The sequence below is a fragment of the Callorhinchus milii genome, unplaced genomic scaffold (assembly GCF_018977255.1).
Source record: "Callorhinchus milii isolate IMCB2004 unplaced genomic scaffold, IMCB_Cmil_1.0 Scaffold8, whole genome shotgun sequence".
Classification (NCBI taxonomy): Eukaryota; Metazoa; Chordata; class Chondrichthyes; order Chimaeriformes; family Callorhinchidae; genus Callorhinchus; species Callorhinchus milii.
In genome coordinates this window covers 1,291,408-1,311,678 of record NW_024704749.1, presented here as the reverse complement: position 1 = coordinate 1,311,678, position 20,271 = coordinate 1,291,408, and the positions used below count along the sequence as shown (strand labels likewise).

At 43.8% G+C, this 20,271-nt stretch overlaps 1 protein-coding gene and 1 non-coding gene across 2 annotated transcripts in view; both read left to right on the top strand.

Moving 5' to 3' along the window:
• The window catches only part of cabin1 (calcineurin binding protein 1), a 140,909-nt gene that overhangs the window by 9,170 nt on the left and 111,468 nt on the right, over positions 1 to 20,271 (top strand). The window contains exons 4-14 of the mRNA XM_042337209.1: positions 1,246 to 1,380; positions 1,677 to 1,857; positions 3,165 to 3,294; positions 5,496 to 5,645; positions 7,113 to 7,393; positions 7,927 to 8,095; positions 11,244 to 11,380; positions 13,752 to 13,969; positions 14,981 to 15,059; positions 15,629 to 15,816; positions 18,290 to 18,439. Of these exons, the coding sequence (XP_042193143.1) occupies positions 1,246 to 1,380; positions 1,677 to 1,857; positions 3,165 to 3,294; positions 5,496 to 5,645; positions 7,113 to 7,393; positions 7,927 to 8,095; positions 11,244 to 11,380; positions 13,752 to 13,969; positions 14,981 to 15,059; positions 15,629 to 15,816; positions 18,290 to 18,439 (1,818 nt within the window). The remainder of the gene's footprint in view (positions 1 to 1,245; positions 1,381 to 1,676; positions 1,858 to 3,164; positions 3,295 to 5,495; positions 5,646 to 7,112; positions 7,394 to 7,926; positions 8,096 to 11,243; positions 11,381 to 13,751; positions 13,970 to 14,980; positions 15,060 to 15,628; positions 15,817 to 18,289; positions 18,440 to 20,271) is intronic.
• trnaa-agc lies at positions 18,843 to 18,914 on the top strand. Its single transcript has one exon. It is a non-coding gene; the product is annotated as a tRNA-Ala (tRNA).

Here is a 20,271-nt window from a genome sequence, read left to right as displayed (position 1 = left end):
TTACACACTTATTTTCAAGGTGCAAGTGCTACTGTGACTGCATGGTGCTGGATGTAAGCTGCAGGGCATCCATTATAAAGTGGTGATCTGAGCCCAGTTATCTTAAAACCAGTGATAAAATCACAAAAAATGTAACAACCTCCATTGCCATCAAAAATAATAACAACAACAATAAGATTCCATTTATAGAGCGCCTTTCAGGTCGGGAGGACGTCCCAAGGCGCTGGACAGTTGGGTCAGGACCCGAGCAGGGGGGAAATGGTCAGGGTGAGGGGAGGGAGTGAGGAGGGGGTAGAGAGTCGAGAGGGGAGCTGAAGGTACGGTCAAAGAGAAAGGTCTTGAGACCGGCCTTGAAGGAGGAAAGGGAGGAAGCGGCGAAGGCACTGGGGGATGGAGTTCCAGAGCCTCGGGGCTGAGAGGCTGAAGGCCCGACCACCGATGGTAGAGCGGTTGGGGCGGGGAATGTGGAGCAGACCGGAGCCAGAGGAACGGAGGGTACGGGCAGGTAAGTAGGGGGATAGTAGGTCGGAGAGGTAGGAGGGAGCGAGGCCGTGAATGGCCTTGTAGGTGAGGATGAGGATCTTGAATTCGAATAATAATCCTTGCATTTGATATAACGCCTTATCACATTGTTGAGACGTCTCGAAGCGCTTCACAGAATATACTGTAAAGAGAATTGACTGTATATTTTGTGGATGAACGTGGCAGCCAATTGCGCATAGCAGTGTCCAACGAAAAGTGACCAAATTATTATTTTATTTTGAAGTCACTGACGTCACTTCCTGCGTGTTACAAGCTACACTTAAGAAGCGACAGTGGCGTGCTCCGTGAAATGATGTCAGCAGCACTTCCTATGCAGCACGCATGAAAAGACATTAATGGAGCTTCCTGCGTGTAGCACATACTCGCAGCACATACAGGAAGTAACACCAGCGACAATTCCTGCACGTCGAGAACATGCTTGCAGTGTGCTCTACCACTGTCAAGTGCTCTGGTACGCTACCCTGTGTGAGGGGTGCTATATAAATGCAAGTTGTGGTTGTTGAAACAATTTGAAACGATAAATACAAGTGAAGGAAAAGGAGCAAATCTATTATTCTTGGATGATTGTGGATGTTTCTTGCGAATTAGGATAAGCAGGTGTAATCGGGTATTTAGAACAATAAAATTAACCTGAGATTGATACCAACGTATTCGTGTAGCAGTGGTTAATTTGCTAGTGTAATGTTCTTCTTTCTAACACAGGCTGTTCTATCTGGTGATGAGAATGAAGGTTTGAAGCATCCTGGGTTGATGCTGAAGTACTCTACTTACAAGAATCTTGCCAGTTTGGCTGCTCAGAAAGATGAACCTAGTACTGCTATGGAATTTTATCTGGAGGTGAGGAATAATATATTTTTAATATTAACTCTCAGTAGGTCAGGCAGCATCTAGGGAGAGAGGTAAGTTAGTGAATATTTCAGGTCGATGACCTTTTATCAGAACTAAATGAATGAGCTAAAAGCAAACAGAAGTCGCTGAGAACACTCATCAGGTTAGGCAGCATCTATGGAGAGAGGAAAGTTAACGTGAATTAACTTTGATGACCTGCCGAGTGTTCCCAGCGACTTCTTTTTTTATTTCAGATTTCCTGTGTGTATTTGCTTGCCCTTGTTTAAAATAATTTTGTATTGTAGGCTGTAATGCTGGACTCTACAGATGTGAACCTCTGGTATAAAATCGGAAGAGTGGCATTGAGGCTGATTCGTGTTCCACTGGCTCGGCATGCTTTTGAAGAAGGACTGAAATGTAATCCCGATCACTGGCCGTGCCTGGACAATCTCATCACCGTACTGTACACACTAAGTGATTACACTAGTAAGTTGAAATGCTTTGTTTTCCAATAGACATTTTTATTATTATTATAACTGGTCAGGCATAACATGGACCAGGGAATATTACAAAGTCTAAAAGTACCACAAGTATGAAGTGCTTATTCTTCGCATTGATGGCATTTCATTGGCATGTGCAATCAGAATAATCCTTGCATTTGATATACTGACGTATTTTATGGTTGAAATGTGGCAGCACAATTGCGCACAGCAGTGTCCCGCAAAAAATACAAATAAAATAAATGATCTTCAGCAAAGTAGGGAATGCTTTGGTTTGTTTAAAAATAAGTTGTACTGAATTGCTCAGTTGGGTGGAAAATAGAATCATAGAATATTACAACACAGAAGACCATTCGGCCCATCATGCCTGTGCCGGCACTTTGGAAGAGCTACCAGGCAGTCGCACTCCCCTGTTCTTTCCCCATATCCTTGCAATTTTTTTCTTTTCAAGTTCCCAGATTCACAGACCCAGTGTAAAATAGTTAGATTTGCAGTTGACACCCAGTTTGGGTGAACTGTGGAATCAAAGAGGAGGCAGCAAAGGTCCTATAAAGAGAGCTTGTTAGGGTTATGCACATGAGCTGATAACTGGCAAATGAATGCAAGGTACTATATAAAGCAGGCAAGAATAGGAAACGCAAAGACTCCATTGATGGGATACAACTTGCTATGAGCAACGATGAGACAAGCTCGGGCTCTTCAGTCTTGAGAGAAGACAATTCAGAGGGGACCTCATAGAGATGTATAACATTTCAAATGGGATTAAAAAGTAAACCCAGATCAATACTTTAGGATTCTGCAAGACAAGTAAAACAAAACAAAATGCAATGTAAGTAGGCAATTTCAGGACAGACACCAGGAAGTTTTTCTTTACCCAGAGGGTAATCAATGCTGGAACAATTTGCCAGGAAGGTCAGGATGCTGGACTCATTTTAAAATGAGTTGGTGTGATGGGGAGAGTAGTAGGTTGGGATGGGATCAGATGGGCCAAGCAGCATTCATACAAACCAATTGTGATATATAATTGTAATCCTTGTGTTTATGTTGGGAGACCGGGAAATATTTCACTGTAAAGTGTAGTGAATGTATTTTGTAGGTAAACGCAGCAGCCAATTTGCACACAACAATGTCCCACAAACAACCAGAAGTAAATGATCAATTTTATCTTTTTATCAATTTTAATTTTGGACGTTGGCAACCGTGTAAGCAGTCTATTCAAACATCACATTTTAAAACACACACCAATGTAGCCTGAAAACAAATTGTTTGATATCTTTCGTCCCTCTGTTTCAGATTGCCTTTATTATATTTGTAAAGCCTTGGAAAAGGATTGCCGCTACAGCAAGGGGTTGGTGTTGAAAGAAAAGATCTTTGAGGAACAGCCCTGTTTGAGGAAGGATTCCTTCCGTATGTTCTTGAAATGGTGGGCTTCACATTCATAAATGTCTACTATAGTTCAAACGATTGCTCAGAATTGTCCTGATTTTAAAATGGTTATGCAATTCATGTATACAGATTCTTGTCTCCTATGAACCAGAACTGCATCTTTATTGGACTCGCCATGTTAGACTCACCACGAGTCTTTCAGGACTATAAGCTTCTATATTGAATATATTTACTATAGTCATCGGCTGCGCTTCCAGTCCTTATGGAAGATCTCTTCCTTCCATAAAAGTATTCAGAAATCTGCAGCTCATGTCCTGTCCTGCACCCCCATCCTCACCCGGCTTCATTGGCTCCCCATCCCTCAGAAGATTGAGTTCAAGATACTTGTTCTCACTTTTGTTGTTGGATTTTAGTTTAATTGAATAAAAGCTTGTGTCAGCTTGTACAATAACAACAACAAATCGCACTTGTATAGCGCCTTTTGCATTAGGGACGATGTCCCAAAGCGCTGGAGAGTTGAGGGTTTGCACCCAAGCCAGGGGGCGCTATATAAATGCAATTAGTAATTTGGTCACCCTATCTCTGTGACCATCTAAAATCTATCTCTGTGACCATCTAAATCTTATCAACCTGCCTGCTCCCTCCGCTCTGCAGGCACTGCCCACCCTATCTGCCCACCATCAGCAGTCGAGCCTTCAGCCTCTCTGCTGCCGCCTCTGGAATTCTACCGCAGAGTCTCTTCGCTGCTTCCCTTGCCTAATTCAAGATCCGTCTCAAGACCTTCCTCTTTTACTGTGCCTTTGGTCATCTTCCCACCACCATCCTTGAATCCAACTCCCAGCTCGGGTGCAAACCCTCGACTGCCCAGGGCCTTGGGCCATCCTCCCAATATGAAAGGCGCTGTGTAACTGCAAGTTGTTGTTGTTGTATAAGCCTTCACAAGCTTTTTCCAATTGAACTAAAATCCACTAAATACTTGCACTTATACAGTGCCTTTTGTGTAGGAAAAGGTTTCAAAGTGTTTTACAGAGACTGACTTGGGGCCTGAGCAGGGAGATGAGTGGGATGGGTGGGGGGGAAAGAGAGAAGAATGAGGTGTCCATAAGCTGCAGTGAGAGAGAGAGGTATTTAGACAGGTTTTGAAAGCACAGAGGGAAGGGAGTTGGAGGAAATTATTGGAAATTGATGGAGACTGGATTGGGGTTTAGGACCACAAGAGATGTTGGGGCAATGGAGATGGAAGGCAATACTATACCCGACTACTCTTCATGTTGGATCTCAGACACTTAGCGAGGGAACTCACAGTCAGGGTAACCTCTGGTGAGGATGATGGGCTTGTGGAGCCTGGGGTGGAAGAGAATGTGGGCTGTGGAGGTCTGGATGATCTTGAGCTTGTGGAGGATAGAGCTGGGAAGGCAGGTATTGGAGAGATAAAGTCTAGAGCTGGTAAAGATGTGGATGAGGATTTCATTCTGTATTGAATCTTGGAGTTGGGATGGAGAAAAGTGTTTTTGTGGAGATGGTGGAACTTGGACTTGATCAGAGTTTGGATGAGTCAGACTGAGGGTTGAATATTTTTTTGCCCACAAAATACACAGTCACTGCACTTTACACCATATTCTGTGAAGCGTTTTGAGATGTCTCAACGACGTGATAAGGCGCTATATCCAAGGATTATTATTATTATTTATAACAAAACGACAGTCCTGTAAATGTGTTGTTTGTATTTACAAGATAGAGGAATTGAAACCAAAGAGTTATGTGCAGACCACAAATGTGTGATGATATGAAATCTAAACTGAGCTTGTAGAGTCCTGTAGCTCAGTAGTTAGAGCACTCACCTCGCAAGCAAGAGACCAGGGTTCGAATCCCGGCAGGGCGAAACCTTGGGCAAGTTTCATTACTCCACAAGCCTGATAATAATCCCTCAAGAAAAAAACAATATTAATTTGGTCACTCAATCCACGACTGCTTGTGGGACGCTGCTGTGTGCAATTGGCTGCTGTTTTTCACCCACAAAATGTACAGTCAATTCACTGTACAGTATGTCCTGTGAAGTGCTTTGAGACCGCTAGAAGACGCGAAAAGCGCTATATCAAATGCAGGGATTATTTATTTATTATAAAACAGTCTTCGGATACATTTTAAACTCGATACATTTTGAAAACCCGATGACTACAGTTCGGGTATCAATTTCTAATTTTAAATTGATCCATTTTATTCTCTGTGTTTGTTCAGTGACATGTCCATTCATGCGTTAGACGTGGATCCTGTGGAAGCTCAGGCTGTTGTTGAGGAAGCTTTGGAGCTACGCAGAAAGAAGCAGGCGTTAGCGTTACCAGCGGAGGAGCCAGACCTCCGGTTGATCCAGCCAGTCTCTTCCTTCACGTATGTATCATAGAAACATAGAATATTACAGCACAGAAGGAGGCCATTTGGTCTATTGTGCCTGTGCCAGCTCTTTGGAAGAGCTACACAATCAGTCCCACTCCCCCGCTCTTTTCCCAATGTAATAGGAGCCTAACTTAAAATAAGGATTAAAAAAAATTATTTGAGTCATAAACTGTTAATGGTGGAACAACCACAGCAGCAAATTACATTTATACAGCGCCCTTCACGTCTGGAGGACGTCCCAAGGTGCTGGACAGTCAGGGATTTGGACCCGAGCTGGGGGTTGGGAGCAGGAGGCGTGGAGGGCAGGGAGGGTAGGGGTAGGAGGGTGGCCGAAGGCACAGTCAAAGAGGAAAGTAACATAAAACTGCATAGAGTTTTCAAAAGGAATGAAACAAATTCTTTTTGAACGAGATGATTGAGGCTTAATAGATTTAGAGATAGATACATCAAAGGAATTTTGTGGGAGATGGGATGACAGACTGGGTGAACTACTCCTGCCTCAAATGGTTATGAGGTTACAGGCTGATTTTATTTGGAATCTATTCTGCAGAACTAAACGTAGTTACCACATGGCTAATGTTGATGGGTATACTCTGAGGGAAGGGGTTGTTAATGCTGTAGAGCCCTGTTATCACACAGTAATTAAGATCTGTGACATCGAAGTTGGCCAAGTTTTAGCTTGCATGTTTACATTTTTTTGTTAACTAAATGTTGGGTCCACACTCCAATAAGCGAACCTGAGTTATAATGAAGGCATTGTGATGGAGTTCCACAATATTTCATTTAGATTTTTCTTTATATTCAGAGAACTAAGCAGGTTCCCATGTTTAACCCAAACCCACGAGAAAATGAAGCCTAATCCAGATGTTGCTTTTTACTGACCTCAAAGTTTGATGCACTCCATGATGCTCCTCATATTAACATCTAGTTATATTTGTCTGAACATTAAACTGTTACAATTTAGGAATGTCCCAGCTGGAAAAGACCGTCCAGCCAAAGTAAGAGGGAAATCCTACCCTGGAAAGCTGTGACGTTGAGTTCTGTTCTGCTGGGTATTCATTCTGGATCCTGCTGGATCCTGGAGTCCTGTGGCTAAGTGGTCAGAGCACTCGCCTTGCAAGCGAGACACCTGAGTTCAATTCCAGGCAGAGGGCGAAACCTTGGGCAAGTTTCCTTATTCCACACAGAGCCTAATAATAATCCCTCTAAAACAAAACAATAATAAATTAGTCATTTTTCAATCCACGACTGTTTGTGGGACGCTGCTGTGCGCAATTGGCTGCCGCGTTTCGCCCACAAATATACGGTCAATTCACTTTACAGAATATTCTGTGAAGCGCTTTGAGACTTCTAGAAGACGTGAAAAGCGCTGTATCAAATGCAAGGATTATTATTATATCAAACCAAGCTGTGTGTTACTCTACAGTTCTCAGTATTTGTCACTTACCGTTTTTTTTGTAGGTGGAGATGTTTGGGTGAGAGCTTACTGGCCACGTACAGAGACTTAACCTGTGAGCTTCCTCGCCCCAGCCTCGGCAAGAGGATAGATCTATCCATGTATAGAGATCTTTCCCAACAGCTGATATCTTCACCAACAGCCACTCCGGTCAGTGTTATCCAGCCGAACCCCACCACCTCCAGTCCTACAGCAGCAGTGACCACAACGCCAATAGCAGCATCAGCATCAACTGTGCTTGTATCAGCAAATCCTCCCAGTGCAGCAGATTTGGTAGCATCTCAAGGTTAGTTCACGTACACCTAAGTCTGTAATGAAATGGGGGTGGGATACAGGAAATCACTCACACAACGACTGTCTATTCAGTACGTTTCCTGAGCTCATAATGAAGGCTTATATTTTCAACTCTGTCTTTGTATTGAAAAGTTTAGATGGATACTGCTCAGTGACGCAATGTATTGGATTGGTGAGATATGGAGTTGCATCTGGTGATCCTCTTGATATCAGTGTCGCTATGGGAAGAAAACCCTTGTACAAGGAGCGAAGGGCAGAAAACTTCAGTTGCCTCTGAGCTGCATTTGTCTGATATTGTGATTATATATTTCTTCTCAAGTTGATTTTTTTTCCTGATCAACTCGCTTTCCAAACAAATGTATTTCAAATGTAAGTTGATGTTGAGGCTTACTCTTAGGTTAGATGCTATATCAGATGTACAGCGAAGGCTTGTTTTCAGATATGTAACTATATAAATAGTACTGTCACCGTTCTTTGCATCTCCTCATCTGATTTCTTAATAACAAAGAAATGTTCTGATTAAAGCAGACGCTTCGATTGTAGACAAGACTAAGAAAGGTGCCAAGAGGAAGCGAATAGCTGATGAAGCAGGAGAGCCAGCAAAGCGACGTTCAGCTCGAGTCAGGAACACCAAGTGTAAAAAAGAAGAAAAGATCGATTTTCAAGAACTTTTAGTCAAATTTTTACCTTCAAGGTACAATAAATCTTTTGTTCAAATTAAAAAAAAAAAAGCTTTTCATTCGGGAAGGACAAGTTTGCAGGGATATGGGGGAGAGTGGGGGAGTGGGGTTGATCAGCACTATGGGGAGACAGTGGGGGAGTGGGGTTGATCAGGGCTATGTGGAGAGAGCAGGGGGAAGGGGGTTGATCAGGGCTATGGAGAGAGAGCGGGGAGTGGAGTTGATCAGGGCTATGGGGAGAGAGTGGGGGAGTGGGGTTGATCAGGGCTATGGGGAGAGAGTGGGGGAGTGGGGTTGATCAGGGCTATGGGGAGAGAGCGGAGGAGTGGGGTTGATCAGGGCTATGGGGAGAGAACGGGGGAGTGGGGTTGATCAGGGCTATGGGGAGAGAGCGGGGGAGTGGGGTTGATCGGGGCTATGGGGAGAGAACGGGGGAGTGGGGTTGATTTGGAAGCTCTTTTCAAAGAGCCGACACAGACACGATGGGCCGAATGGCCTCTTTTTGTGCTGTGTAATTCTATGATTCTATGTAGATACAAAATGTGTAAGCATGTCCCAGTGGAGATAGAGGTACAAGAACAACAACTTGCATTTATATAGCGCCCTTCACGCGTGGTAGCGTCCCCGCCCACCGAGCCAGGGGGAGAGGGAGTGGGGAGGTGACCGTAAGCACGATCAAAAAGGAAGGTCTTTAGGCTGGATTTGAAAGTGGTGAGGGAGGGGAAGGATTGAGGGAGAGACTTCCAGAATTTAGGGACGTAATGGCTGAAGGCATGGCCACGGATGGTGGAGCGGAGGGGACGAAGGACAAACAGGAACCCGAGCGGAGGCGGTGGAGTGGGGAGTAAGCAGATCGGATAGGTAGGGAGGTCGAGGGCACGAAAGGATTTGAAAGCGATCGAGAGGATCTTGAAATCGATAATAAAAATATTCCTTAGATTTGTATAGCCCTTTCACATCAGGAGATGTCTCAAAGCATTTCACAGGATTCACTGTAAAGTTAAATGACTGTATTTGAACCCACAGCCTTCTGACTTGGAGACAAGAATGTAATCAATTTGAGCCAGAACGACACATTGATAATGGAACCTTAGAACTTTACAGCCCATCGTGTCTGCGATGGTTCTTCTAAAGAGCTATTAATTCTGTCCCATTTACCTGCCTTTTCCCCATTACCAAGTTCCTCCTATTTAGATATCTATCAAGTTTTCTCTTGGAAGGTGATCTGATGTCTGCCTCGACCACTGCTCCTCAGAAGGTGTTTCACATTCTAACAACTCCGTAAAATAAAAAAAAGTGATAATTTAACATGAACCAGGGAGCAGGAGAATCATTTAGATATTTTCTTCAGAAGTTGCTTTTTTATCCTGCCCTCGCAGTTATTGCCAAGTCCTGCATGAGCTCTAACTTCCTTCAGTTGAATGTCCACAAGATCAAGGATCAGCTGTTTGACTCCTGTCAGCGCCTTCTTATCAAACACAGACTGTATCAACCTGCACAGATGCTCACTCCACCTTATTTGAGTCTTTGCGGAACCCAAGTGTCTAGTTTGGCCCACATCTTCCAAGCCGTGTATTCTGTGCTCTCACTTGCTCAGCTTTCCCACACCTTTGCATTGTTACCTGCCCCCAATACTTTCTCCCTCATCTCCCAGAGGATTGAATACAAGATCCTCATCCTCGCATTTAAATTCCCTGTGGCCTCACCCCACCCTACCTCAGCAACCTACCAACCTTGCTTTGCTGCTTCCTCCACTCAGTGATCGCTGACCTGCTTCATCTCCCCTGCCCGATCCATCGGTCAGCAAGTTTTCAGGTTTTCTGCTCCCGCTCTCTGGACCTGCATCCCAGACTCCCTCTGTGTCTCTCCATCTTTAAAACCTGCCTTAAGACTTGTCTCTTTGGTACTTTTCAAAAAGGGAAGGGAGTTCCTCTCTCCCAGTGTCCTGACCAACAATCCCCCAGAATAAAATTGGTAATTTGTTTCATGTCTGTTTGTGAGACACTGCTGTGTGCAATTGGGCTGCTGGGATCGCCTACAAATACACAGTCACTCTGCTTCACAGTAAATCCTTGCGATGTCCTCTCAACAACAAACAACTTACATTTGTGTAGTGCCTTTTACTTCCAGAGGATGTCCTCTCAACGTGAAATATGTTATTCTAAATGCAAGGATTATTATTATTATCATCCTGTTTTAGATCACCTTTCCCCTGTTCCCTTCAGCTCTCTTGCTTGGTTTGCCCAGCCTGCTATGTGAAGTGATTTGAGATATGCTGCTGACAGAAACATTGCTATATAAATGTATATTGTTTTGCCTTCCTTCACCTCCATTGTGCATATCAAAGGGGTCAAGTTGTGAAATTTACTGTTTTTTTCAAATGTTGGTAATTTTCACGTTAGCTTGTTACTCAGTGCCAGGGTCAGCCTGGCTATTTGGGTATTGGCTGTTGCTGTTTTGCTCAATGGAGAACTGGTTTGCTTTCCAACCACAGTACTGGGGATATTTTGAGATTGTGCTGGAATCATTTAGGAGCTTCAAAGTTAGCTATTGAAAAAAAATAGATGTAGGCAGAGTACAAAATAATCCAAGACATCCAATGTCTTAAGAAATTGCCTCCTTTGTTCAAGTTGCACAGTCCTCAAACAGTGTACATCTTGTGAAGGAAAATGATCATGTACATTTAAAATGGTGTAGCTACAAAAGCTTCTTGTTTTGAAGAAAATATGGCATGAAACTGATTTCTGAGACACCTTATTTATATAACCATATTCACAGTAATTCGCCTCACAAGCAAGAGGACCCGGGTTCGATTCCCGTCGGGACAGGTCAGGGCAACCTAGCAGTAGCAGTAAGTTACCGAGCAGTAAATAGGAACCTGCTTGTTAGTTGATTGGCGAATCACTTTTCCCGGAGTAATAATCCCTTCAAAATAAGAATAATTTGGTTATCCAATCTGTGGGACGCTGCTGTGCGCAATTGGCTGCTGCGTTTCACCCACAAAATATACAGTCAATTCACTTTACAGTGTATTCTGTGAAGCGCTTTGAGACGTCTCGAAGATGTAATAAGACGCGATATCAAATGCAAGGATTATTATTATTATTATTATTATGTAGCTATTACAGTCGATGTGACCTCTTGAACTCCCGTTCTCACTAGGCTGAAAAAGGCGGATCTAGAAGAAGATGATGAACCATTTGGCAACTATGATGTTCAGACAGAGTTGAAAAAGGAAAGTCATCAGCTGATGGGTCCTTATCGAATGCAATTTGATTCCACAGCTTTCATAGACTTGGGTAGGTCATCAGAGCAGGATTGTTTCAAGATCAGTCCCGGATTTTTGTTTGTTTTTGTGGTGTATAGTGGTGTATTGCACTTTGATGACGTTGGTATCTGCTCTCCTTGGATCTTGATCTCATGGTCTGGAAAGCAGCAGTTACTATATATGGCTACCCAGCTACTCAAAACATTGTAAATAAAATTATTTTTAAATTGTCTCTCATGGAGTGTCCTATATCATGTACGTAGGAGCATTGTATGCCTAAGACTGGGTGGAAAACCTTCTGTTCTTTGACCTACATCCTCCACAAACCAGATGCCTGAATCAATTTGGGAAACAACAAGGCAAACAACAAGGCCTCGGGCTGAATTTTCCTTTATTGGAACGCAATGTCTTTTTCCCTCCTATGTAGTGAATAAAGGTGTCAGCATGGGTCATTGGCAGTTCATATATTCTGAGCAAGAAAACTGCTCTGTGTATTCGTTCAGTCTGGAGTTGTGCTTACTTATATATCTTCTGAGTTTAATGGCAATAGTTCGGGGGTGAGGGGTGGCTGGGTGGGTTCGGGAGCCGAATGGGAAGAATAGCAACTCCCAGTGACTAGCTTGTTCTTCCAGCTGCTGCCATCATCAGCAGTGCCTGGACCCCCCAGTCCAGACATTCAACCACACAACGTCCACACAGGAGATCCCATTTGCCTTTCCCCAGCTTCCACAAGAAAGATCATCACGAGGTGATCTAACATTATACCTCTGACAAGGGCATGTTTGAACCCTCACCAGGGGGATGAGCAGAACAACTCAGCATTGCACCACCCACTGCCCGTACACGGCTACCCATTAAGCAGCGATTCTAATCAGCTGGAGATATGGAGCTCCAGCAGAAAATGGTTATCAAAGAATCATAGAATTATACAGCATAGAAGGAGGCCATTCGGCCCATTGTGTCTGTGTCGGCTCTTTGAAAAGCCTTCCAATTCAATCCCACTCCCCCGCTCTCTCCCCATAGCCCTGATCAACCCCACTCTCTCCCCATAGCCCTGATCAACCCCACTCTCTCTCCCATAGCCCTGATCAACCCCACTCCCCCGCTCTCTCCCCATAGCCCTGCAAACTTGTCCTCCCCAAATAATTATCTTTCTGTGTACCAGTGAAGGGAGCAAGTCAGGAATTTATGAATGTGTCTTCAGTGCTCCAGGGACTTCAGCCAGGTAGCTCATTTAGTAGCAGAATGAGTTGGAAAGCCCAGAAATGGCAGTTTGAGATCTGGAAGACCAAACCCTCTTGATGTTGATTTGCTGTTTCACTCTTATTTCCCACAGTAAGAACCTAGACATTGCTTATTTATTTTTTATTTAGGGAGACAAAGACAATCATATATAATTCCCTCGGAGAAATCATTTTGAAACCCCAGTTCAGAGTTCCCCCATTGTAGCAATACTCAAGATAAGAATAGGCCATTTCTGTTCATCTGCCTGGTTCCATTTAAGTAACTTTGCTCTGTGACTCTTCTACCTCAGTCCATATATAAGAACATAAGAATTTGTTGGTGAAAAAAGACCAAGCTTCTTCTAGACCCCTCCCACCATCCTGGCAGTCTCTTGTCGTGTCCCAAACTATATACTGTATCCCCAGATATTATTTTCCAGCAGAAATCTATCAAATTTGTTCTTAAAACAAACAACATTTTCTGTTTCCACCGTCTGTTTCCCTAGGGAGCCTGTTCCATAAGTTTACTACTCGCTCACTGGAGTAGTGTTTCCGCAGATTTGTTCTGAATTTACCCCCCTTCCCCCCCAACCCCACTTATTCTGCCTGGGAGTTCCTGTGAGTTGTTTCAATAATAATAATAATCCTTGGATTTGATACAGTGCCTTATCACGTCTTTGAGATGTCTCAAAGCGCTTCACAGAATAGACTGTAAAGTGAATGGACTGTATATTTTGTGGGTGAAATGTGGCAGCCAATTGCGCACAGCAGCGTCCCACAAACAGTTGTGGATTGAGCGATCAAATTATTATTTTTTGAAGAAATCCTTACCAATCCCAAATTGACGGACGAGTAAATTGCAGCGACAATTCAATTCAGTACCATTTGTTTGATTTATTTCAGTATTTTCACATGGCCCTGACTGCCCATACTGCCCTCTTTGGATCTAGACCTTTGTATTCAGGCAGGGAAATCAGAAGGTGATTTGTAAATTTCTTAACTGGAAAGCACAATTAGTATTTTCCCCCCTCTCAACTGCCCATGTAATAATGTAAAGTATGACATTTTTACAGGACACTTGGAGGTCAATCGAAGAATGAAAATCAGTACTAAAGAGAGGTGTATCTAACCATCATTATTGTGTCTGTTGTAACCGATTGCTTTTATTTTTTTATTCAGAAAAACAAGATGTTCATAAATTTCTGTGTAACAATCTGAAGAACGGTGGAATACTGGATCTGATGTTGAAATATCTGAAGATACTCGGTCAGAAGTTCCTGTCGAAATGGCCATCAGGACTGACTGACGTCGTTCTGACAATCTACAATAGCTGGAGGAAACACTGCAGCAGCCTTCCAAACCCCATCCTGAGAGAGTGCAGTAACCAGCACATCAAGGTACTGGGTCATTAAACCTAAATGGCTTGGATAATTGTGCAGAGCCATCCGCTTCTCTCCGTTTGTGTTCTGTAGAACGTGTTTTTCTCTGCAAAATGAAGTGAGTTGTGGCCTTTTTCATTAGTCTTCTGCTGTTGTCCACCAAGACAAAAGCGTGGATTTGTTTAATGATAGTGGCCAAAGCCAGATCTAAACCTGTCTGCACACAAACTCATCAGTCATTGACCAAGTGTGAGGTTCCTTGTCAGACGTTGGACAGATATCCAGTGTTCAGTGTTAGCTTACAATACACTAGTGATCATCCCGTGCTTGCTATCGGGATATGTTCACATTTGTAATTCGAAATCCCGGAGTATCAATTTATCTTATATTTGGGGATTGTAGTTTAATAGGATCTCTTTGACATGATCCTGTCAATCTTCTGGCTGACTCTCTGGAATTCCATGCTGGAGTCCATTCCTCCCTCACTCACTCCCTCACCCCTCACTCCCTCACTTGCTCCCCATGTTCAAAGCCCACCTCAAGTCATGCATATTTGATGGTGTTTTGGGTTATATTCCCCTTGCCAGCTTGCTTTGCCCCTTCCCCGGCAGCAAAATTGAGCACATTGAGACATCCTCCCGATGTGAGAGGTGCCATAACAATGTAAATGTTATTGTGTTGTATTATATTATTTTGTGGTCTTCACAAAACGTTATCCCCCATCTTGCAAAATAGACCGCTGCAAGAGAGAAACGTGAGTCTAAATGTAGAATTACAGTATTTAGACAAATAATAATCCTTGCTTTTGATATAGTGCCTTATCACGTCGCTGAGACATCTCAAAGTAATTCACACAATACACTGTAAAGTGTAGTGACAGTGCATTTTGTGGCCGAAACGCAGCTGCTGATTGCGCACAACAGTGTCCCACAAACAGTCGTGGATTGAGTGACCGCATTATTCTGTTCTACCAGAGTGTTTAATTTGGATCATTGTAGCAAGCTGCATTATCGTTCCTTATTTTGGCAGGATATGATGTTGATGTGTCTTTTGTGTATGGAACTTCAACTTGATCAGTGGCTTCTGACAAAATCTAAAAGTACCACAGGTATGAAGCGCTTATTTATCACATTGATGGCATTTCATTGGCATGTGGAATCATAATAATCCTTGCATTTGATATAGTGCCTTATCACGTCAACAAGACGTCTCAAAGCACTTCTCGGGATATTCTGTAAAGCGGATTGACTGTGTATTTTGTGGGTGAAATGCGGCAGCCAATTGCGCACAGCAGCTTCCCCCAAACAGCTATGAAACGTGTAAAAATTATGTGCAGCAAAGTAGAGAATGCTTTGGTTTGTTTGAAAATAAGTTGTACTGAATTGCTCAGTTGGATAGAAAAGAGAATCATATAACATTACAGCACAGAAGGTCATTCAGCCCATCGTGCCTGTGCCGACTTTTTGGAAGAGCTACCCAATCAGTCGCACTCCCCTGCTCTTTCCCTAAATCCTTGCAAATTTTTCCTTTTCAAGTACCTATCCGATTCCCTTTTGAAAGTTGTTATCAATGTTGCCTTTTATAAGTGGTTCCTTACAATAAGGCCACCGGGTGATGATGGTTCATAGAAACCATGTTCCTGACATCTGTATATGACTTTGATACTTGCTTTTTCAGTTTCTCCCAGAAAATGTACCTCCAGCACCACAGCTGCACAACTAGGGCCAGATTTTCCCGGAAACCATTATTTGGGTGATCTGATTCAGTTGGCCTTCACCTCCTCTCAGAGGGACCTGTTTGAGAGCGACTGGCTAGTGTTTGTTGTTCGGGTGTACTGGCTGAAGGCCCGATTCATGGCACTGCAGGTATGTACATAGGCTTAGCAACAACAACAACAAAATTACATTTGTATAACGCCTTTCACGTCGGGAGCACATCCCAAGGCGCTGGACAGTCAGAGTTTCAGATCCGAGCTCGGGTCGGGGAGGGTGGAGGGCTGGGGGGGAAGCAGGGAGATCAAAAGCATGGTCGAAGAGGAGGGTCTTGAAGTGGTTCTTGAAGGTGGCAAGCGAGGGAGCGAGATGGACGGACTGCGGCATGGAATTCCAGAGGGTGGTGGCAGAGTGGGAGAATGCCCGCCCGCCAATAGTGGGACGAACAAGGCGGGGGACGTGAAGCAGGCCGGAACCCGCTGAGCGGAGGGAGCGAGCAGGTTGGTGGGGGTTAGGAGGTCACAGAGGTCGGGGGGAGCAAGTCCATGGAGGGCTTTGAAGGTGAGGACCAGATCTTGAATTGTATTCTCTGTGTGATAGGAAGCCAGGGGAGGAGGGGGGTGATAGGGTCGAGCAGACTAATGCAGAGAGGACACGGGCTGCCTCCCAACCAATTACCAACCCACATCACAAGGTTACCTCCGACTCCATGCACTTCCATTTTTGTTAATAATCTTTTGTGGAGAACCTTACCAAATGTCTTCTGAAAGTCCATATAAATGACATCGACAGACATTCTCTTATCCACCATTTTAGTGACTTCCTAATTAAGAACACATTGGCAATCTGACTGAGAGAAGCCACAATGATGGATGCTGCCCTAGATGCTGTGCCTGTCCTCGGAGTGCTTGATGCCAACACCGGCATATTTCATCTTGACACAAAACAATCAAGCGCTTTGAGACATCTTGAAGTCGTGATCAGGCGCTTTATCAAATACAAGGATTGTTATAATTCACAAAAAAATTAAGATTCAGTTGCATTTAATCATTTGAGTTACAATCCTTGCATTTGATATAGGGCCTTATCCTGTCTTCGAGACGTCTCAAAGTGCTTCACAGAATATACTATAAAGTAAATTGACCGTATATTTGTGGACGAAACACGGCAGCCAATGGCACACAGCAGCAAACAGTTGTGGTTTGAGTAACCAATTTTTTTTTTATATAACATTGTATGTTTTTTTAAACAAAAATTACGTCAGCTCTATCGATAGCATTGATAACAAAGCTTAGCTGGTAGCAATCTAGCCTCTGAGTCAGAAGGATGTGGGCTCGAGCCGTTGGTTGGGACGCTGAGCTCCTGGTCGAGCAGGGTCTCCAACCGCTCGATTGCCGCGAGGCGGTCTTGTGCACACTCAATAAAAGAGTGATATTTACTGCAGTTTAAACATTAATAGTTTATATTTTTGTTTTGAGATGAGTGACAAACTTTGCTTTCGACTGGACTCAATAACAATGCGGTTCTGTCGCTCTATTCCTCTTGTCTTTTTGATCGTGAACAAGAGAGAAACTTAATGGCGATCGACTGGGTTGGAGACCTCTGATCTAGACGTAGTCTGCAGTGCTTGAAGAGCGTTGCATTGCTGGAAATGCCGTCCTTCAGATTAAACCCGTCCTGTCTGTCAAGCGCTCTGTGACATGACCACACGTGAACTTGTTGCTGCAAACAATCCCCCACAGAAACGTAGAAATCTATAATGCAGAAGGGCATTCTCAACAATAACAACAACAACTTGGATATAAATAGTGCCCTCCACGCCGGATGGCGTCTCAGAGCGCTTCACAGTAACGGATCCCGGGACCGAGCCAGGGGGAGGGGGAGGAAGGTGACCAAAGGCGCAAGAGCAAGGGCATCAATTAAATCTCACCGCCCTCTTATCCCCTCACCCATACAAGTCCCTCTCTTTCATATGCCCGACATGAAAGACGCAGTGTAAATGTCATTTGTTGTTGTTGGAATCTTTTGCAGCTGTTTGACTTTTATCCCATTAGCTAAAGGTCAAATTAAACCAGATTGTGTTGCAATTTATCTGACATGTATTCCTCCAGCCTTCGCCGAGATTTATATTTCCGTCTGCAGTAAAACTTGCTTAAGTCTTATCTTTATAAATAGTATAATCACCTAAATCATACATTCACCTGAGTCCCATTCAGTTTCTTATCAAAGCCACTTAAGTTTCTTTGCACGTATTAATCACCTTCTAACTCGTAACGCACTCCCTTATCCGCCATTATTCCCGCACTTACTGGTTGCATTGAATTGTGGAAAATGCAGTCTTGACCCATCACCGCATGCGCACTTTACTGGCTGCAGTGACAATCTATCGCATGCACAATTACCAGCTGCATTAAATTAAGCATGCACAGTGTATTGTTGATTAAATCAGATTTCCTACGACTTATACAGTTTGCCAGCGCCTTGGGATGTCCTTCCGACGTGAAAGGGAGTGTCTAAATGTAATTTGTTGTTGTGTTTCGTGCAACTCTGTGAATGTCGTATTACAGGTTATGGTCCCGTTCGATACGACTTGCGTGAGTTTTACTGAGGTTTGTTTGTGTGACAGGGTGACATGGAGCAGGCGGTGGAGAGCTACGATATCTGCACCAGTTTGTTTTGCAGCTCTGTTGGAGTGAGGGCGGGCAGCAGGAGCTGTGATGGCTTCACAGTCAGATTGCCAAACCTGTACGTGGACTCTGCCATATCAGTGGATGAGGTACAGATATTTACTTCTCTCATTGTGCAAACCTAGGTTAGAAATAAAAGGCAAAAGGCTGATACTGCAGAGGCTGGAAATCTGAAATAAAAACAGAAGTCACTGGGAACACTCAGCAGCTCAGGCAGCATCTATGGAGAGAGGAAAGTGAGTTAACGTTTCAGGTCGATGACCTTTGGTTACTTTCCTCTGTCCATAGATGCTGCCTGACCTGCTGAGTGTTCCCAACCACTTCTGTTTTTATTTGTTGAAAAAAAATAATACTGTTCCACATATTGCTCAAATAGATTTTTCTCCTACTCGATCTCCCTGAGTTTCCTGCTGCCCTTGAAGGGCAGGCATTCAACCTGTTTTCTGGCCACTGCACAGGACCAGATTAACATTATGGCAGAGGCAATGTTATTGTCCTGTAGCTCAGTGGTTAGAGCACTCACCTAGCAAGAGAGAGATCTGGGTTCAATTCCTGGCAGGGCAAAACCTTGGGCAAGTTTCCTTACTCCACACCCCTGATAATAATCCCTCAAGAGAAAGAAATAATAATAATTTGGTCACTTCAATCCACGACTGTTTGTGGGACACTGCTGTGCGCAATTGGCTGCCTTGTTTCGCCCACAAAATATACAGTTAATTCACTTCACAGTATATTCTGTGAAGCTCTTTGAGATGCCTCGTAGATGTGATAAGGCACTACATCAAATGCAAGGATTATTATTATTATTGTTGAGCCAAATGCTGGGAGGTACTACAAGAATTTACATTTATATCTTGCATTTCATATTGAACGATGTCTAAAAGCACTTCACACAGATGGCTGGGGAGGGAGCTGAGGAGTTTGTGTGTTGAGGGGGGGTAAGATCATTGAAAGCACAGTCGAAAACATAGGCCTTCAGGCAGGTTTCAAAAGTGGGGATGACCCAAGGTGGTGAGGTACAGGGACTTTGGGATGGAGCTCCAGTCTCAAGTGACATAATGGTCGGGAGAGGACAGGCTGGAGAAGTAGGACTTTTTCCATTAGAGCAGAGAAGGTGACGTGGGGACCTGATAGAGGTCTTCAATAATAATAATAATAATCCTTGCATTCGATATAGCGCTTTTCACATCGGGAGTACGTCCCAAAGCGCTTCACAGAACACACTGTAAAGTGAATTGACTGTATATTTGTGGGCGAACGCGGCAGCCAATTGCGCACAGCAATGTCCCACAAACAGTTGTGGATTGAAAATGACCAATTTATTATTGGTTTTGGTTTTGGAGGGATTATTATTAGGCTCTGTGTGGAGTAAGGAAACTTGCCCAAGGCTTCGCCCTCTGCCTGGAATTGAACTCAGGTCTCTCACTTGCAAAGCGAGTGCTCTAACCACTGAGCTACAGGACTCCACAGGACTTCAAAATCATGAAAGGTTTCGACAGGCGAGATAAGGAAAAGCTGTTTCCGCTGGTAGGTGTGTCTGTGACCCGTGGTCACAGTCTTAAGATATCTACCAAAAGAAGCAGAGGGGAGGTTAGAAGAAATGTTTTCACTCAGCGAGTTGTTCGAATTTGTAATGATCTGCCTGAAAGGGCAGTGAAGTCCGATTCGATAACAGCTTTTAAGAGAGAACTGGATAGGTGTCGGGGGAAGAAGGGTTTGTGGGGTTATGGGGAGAAAGCTGGTGATTGGGGTTAGTGAAAGTGACACTCTGTCAAAGAGCCGCACAGACTCGATGGGCCGAATGGCCTCCTTCTGTGCCGTAACATTCTATGAATCTATGAATCTATGAGAGACAGCAGGTGGGATGAATTGGCTGGGGAACATGAAGCTGTTAGTTGGGGAACACTTCATGTAACTGTGT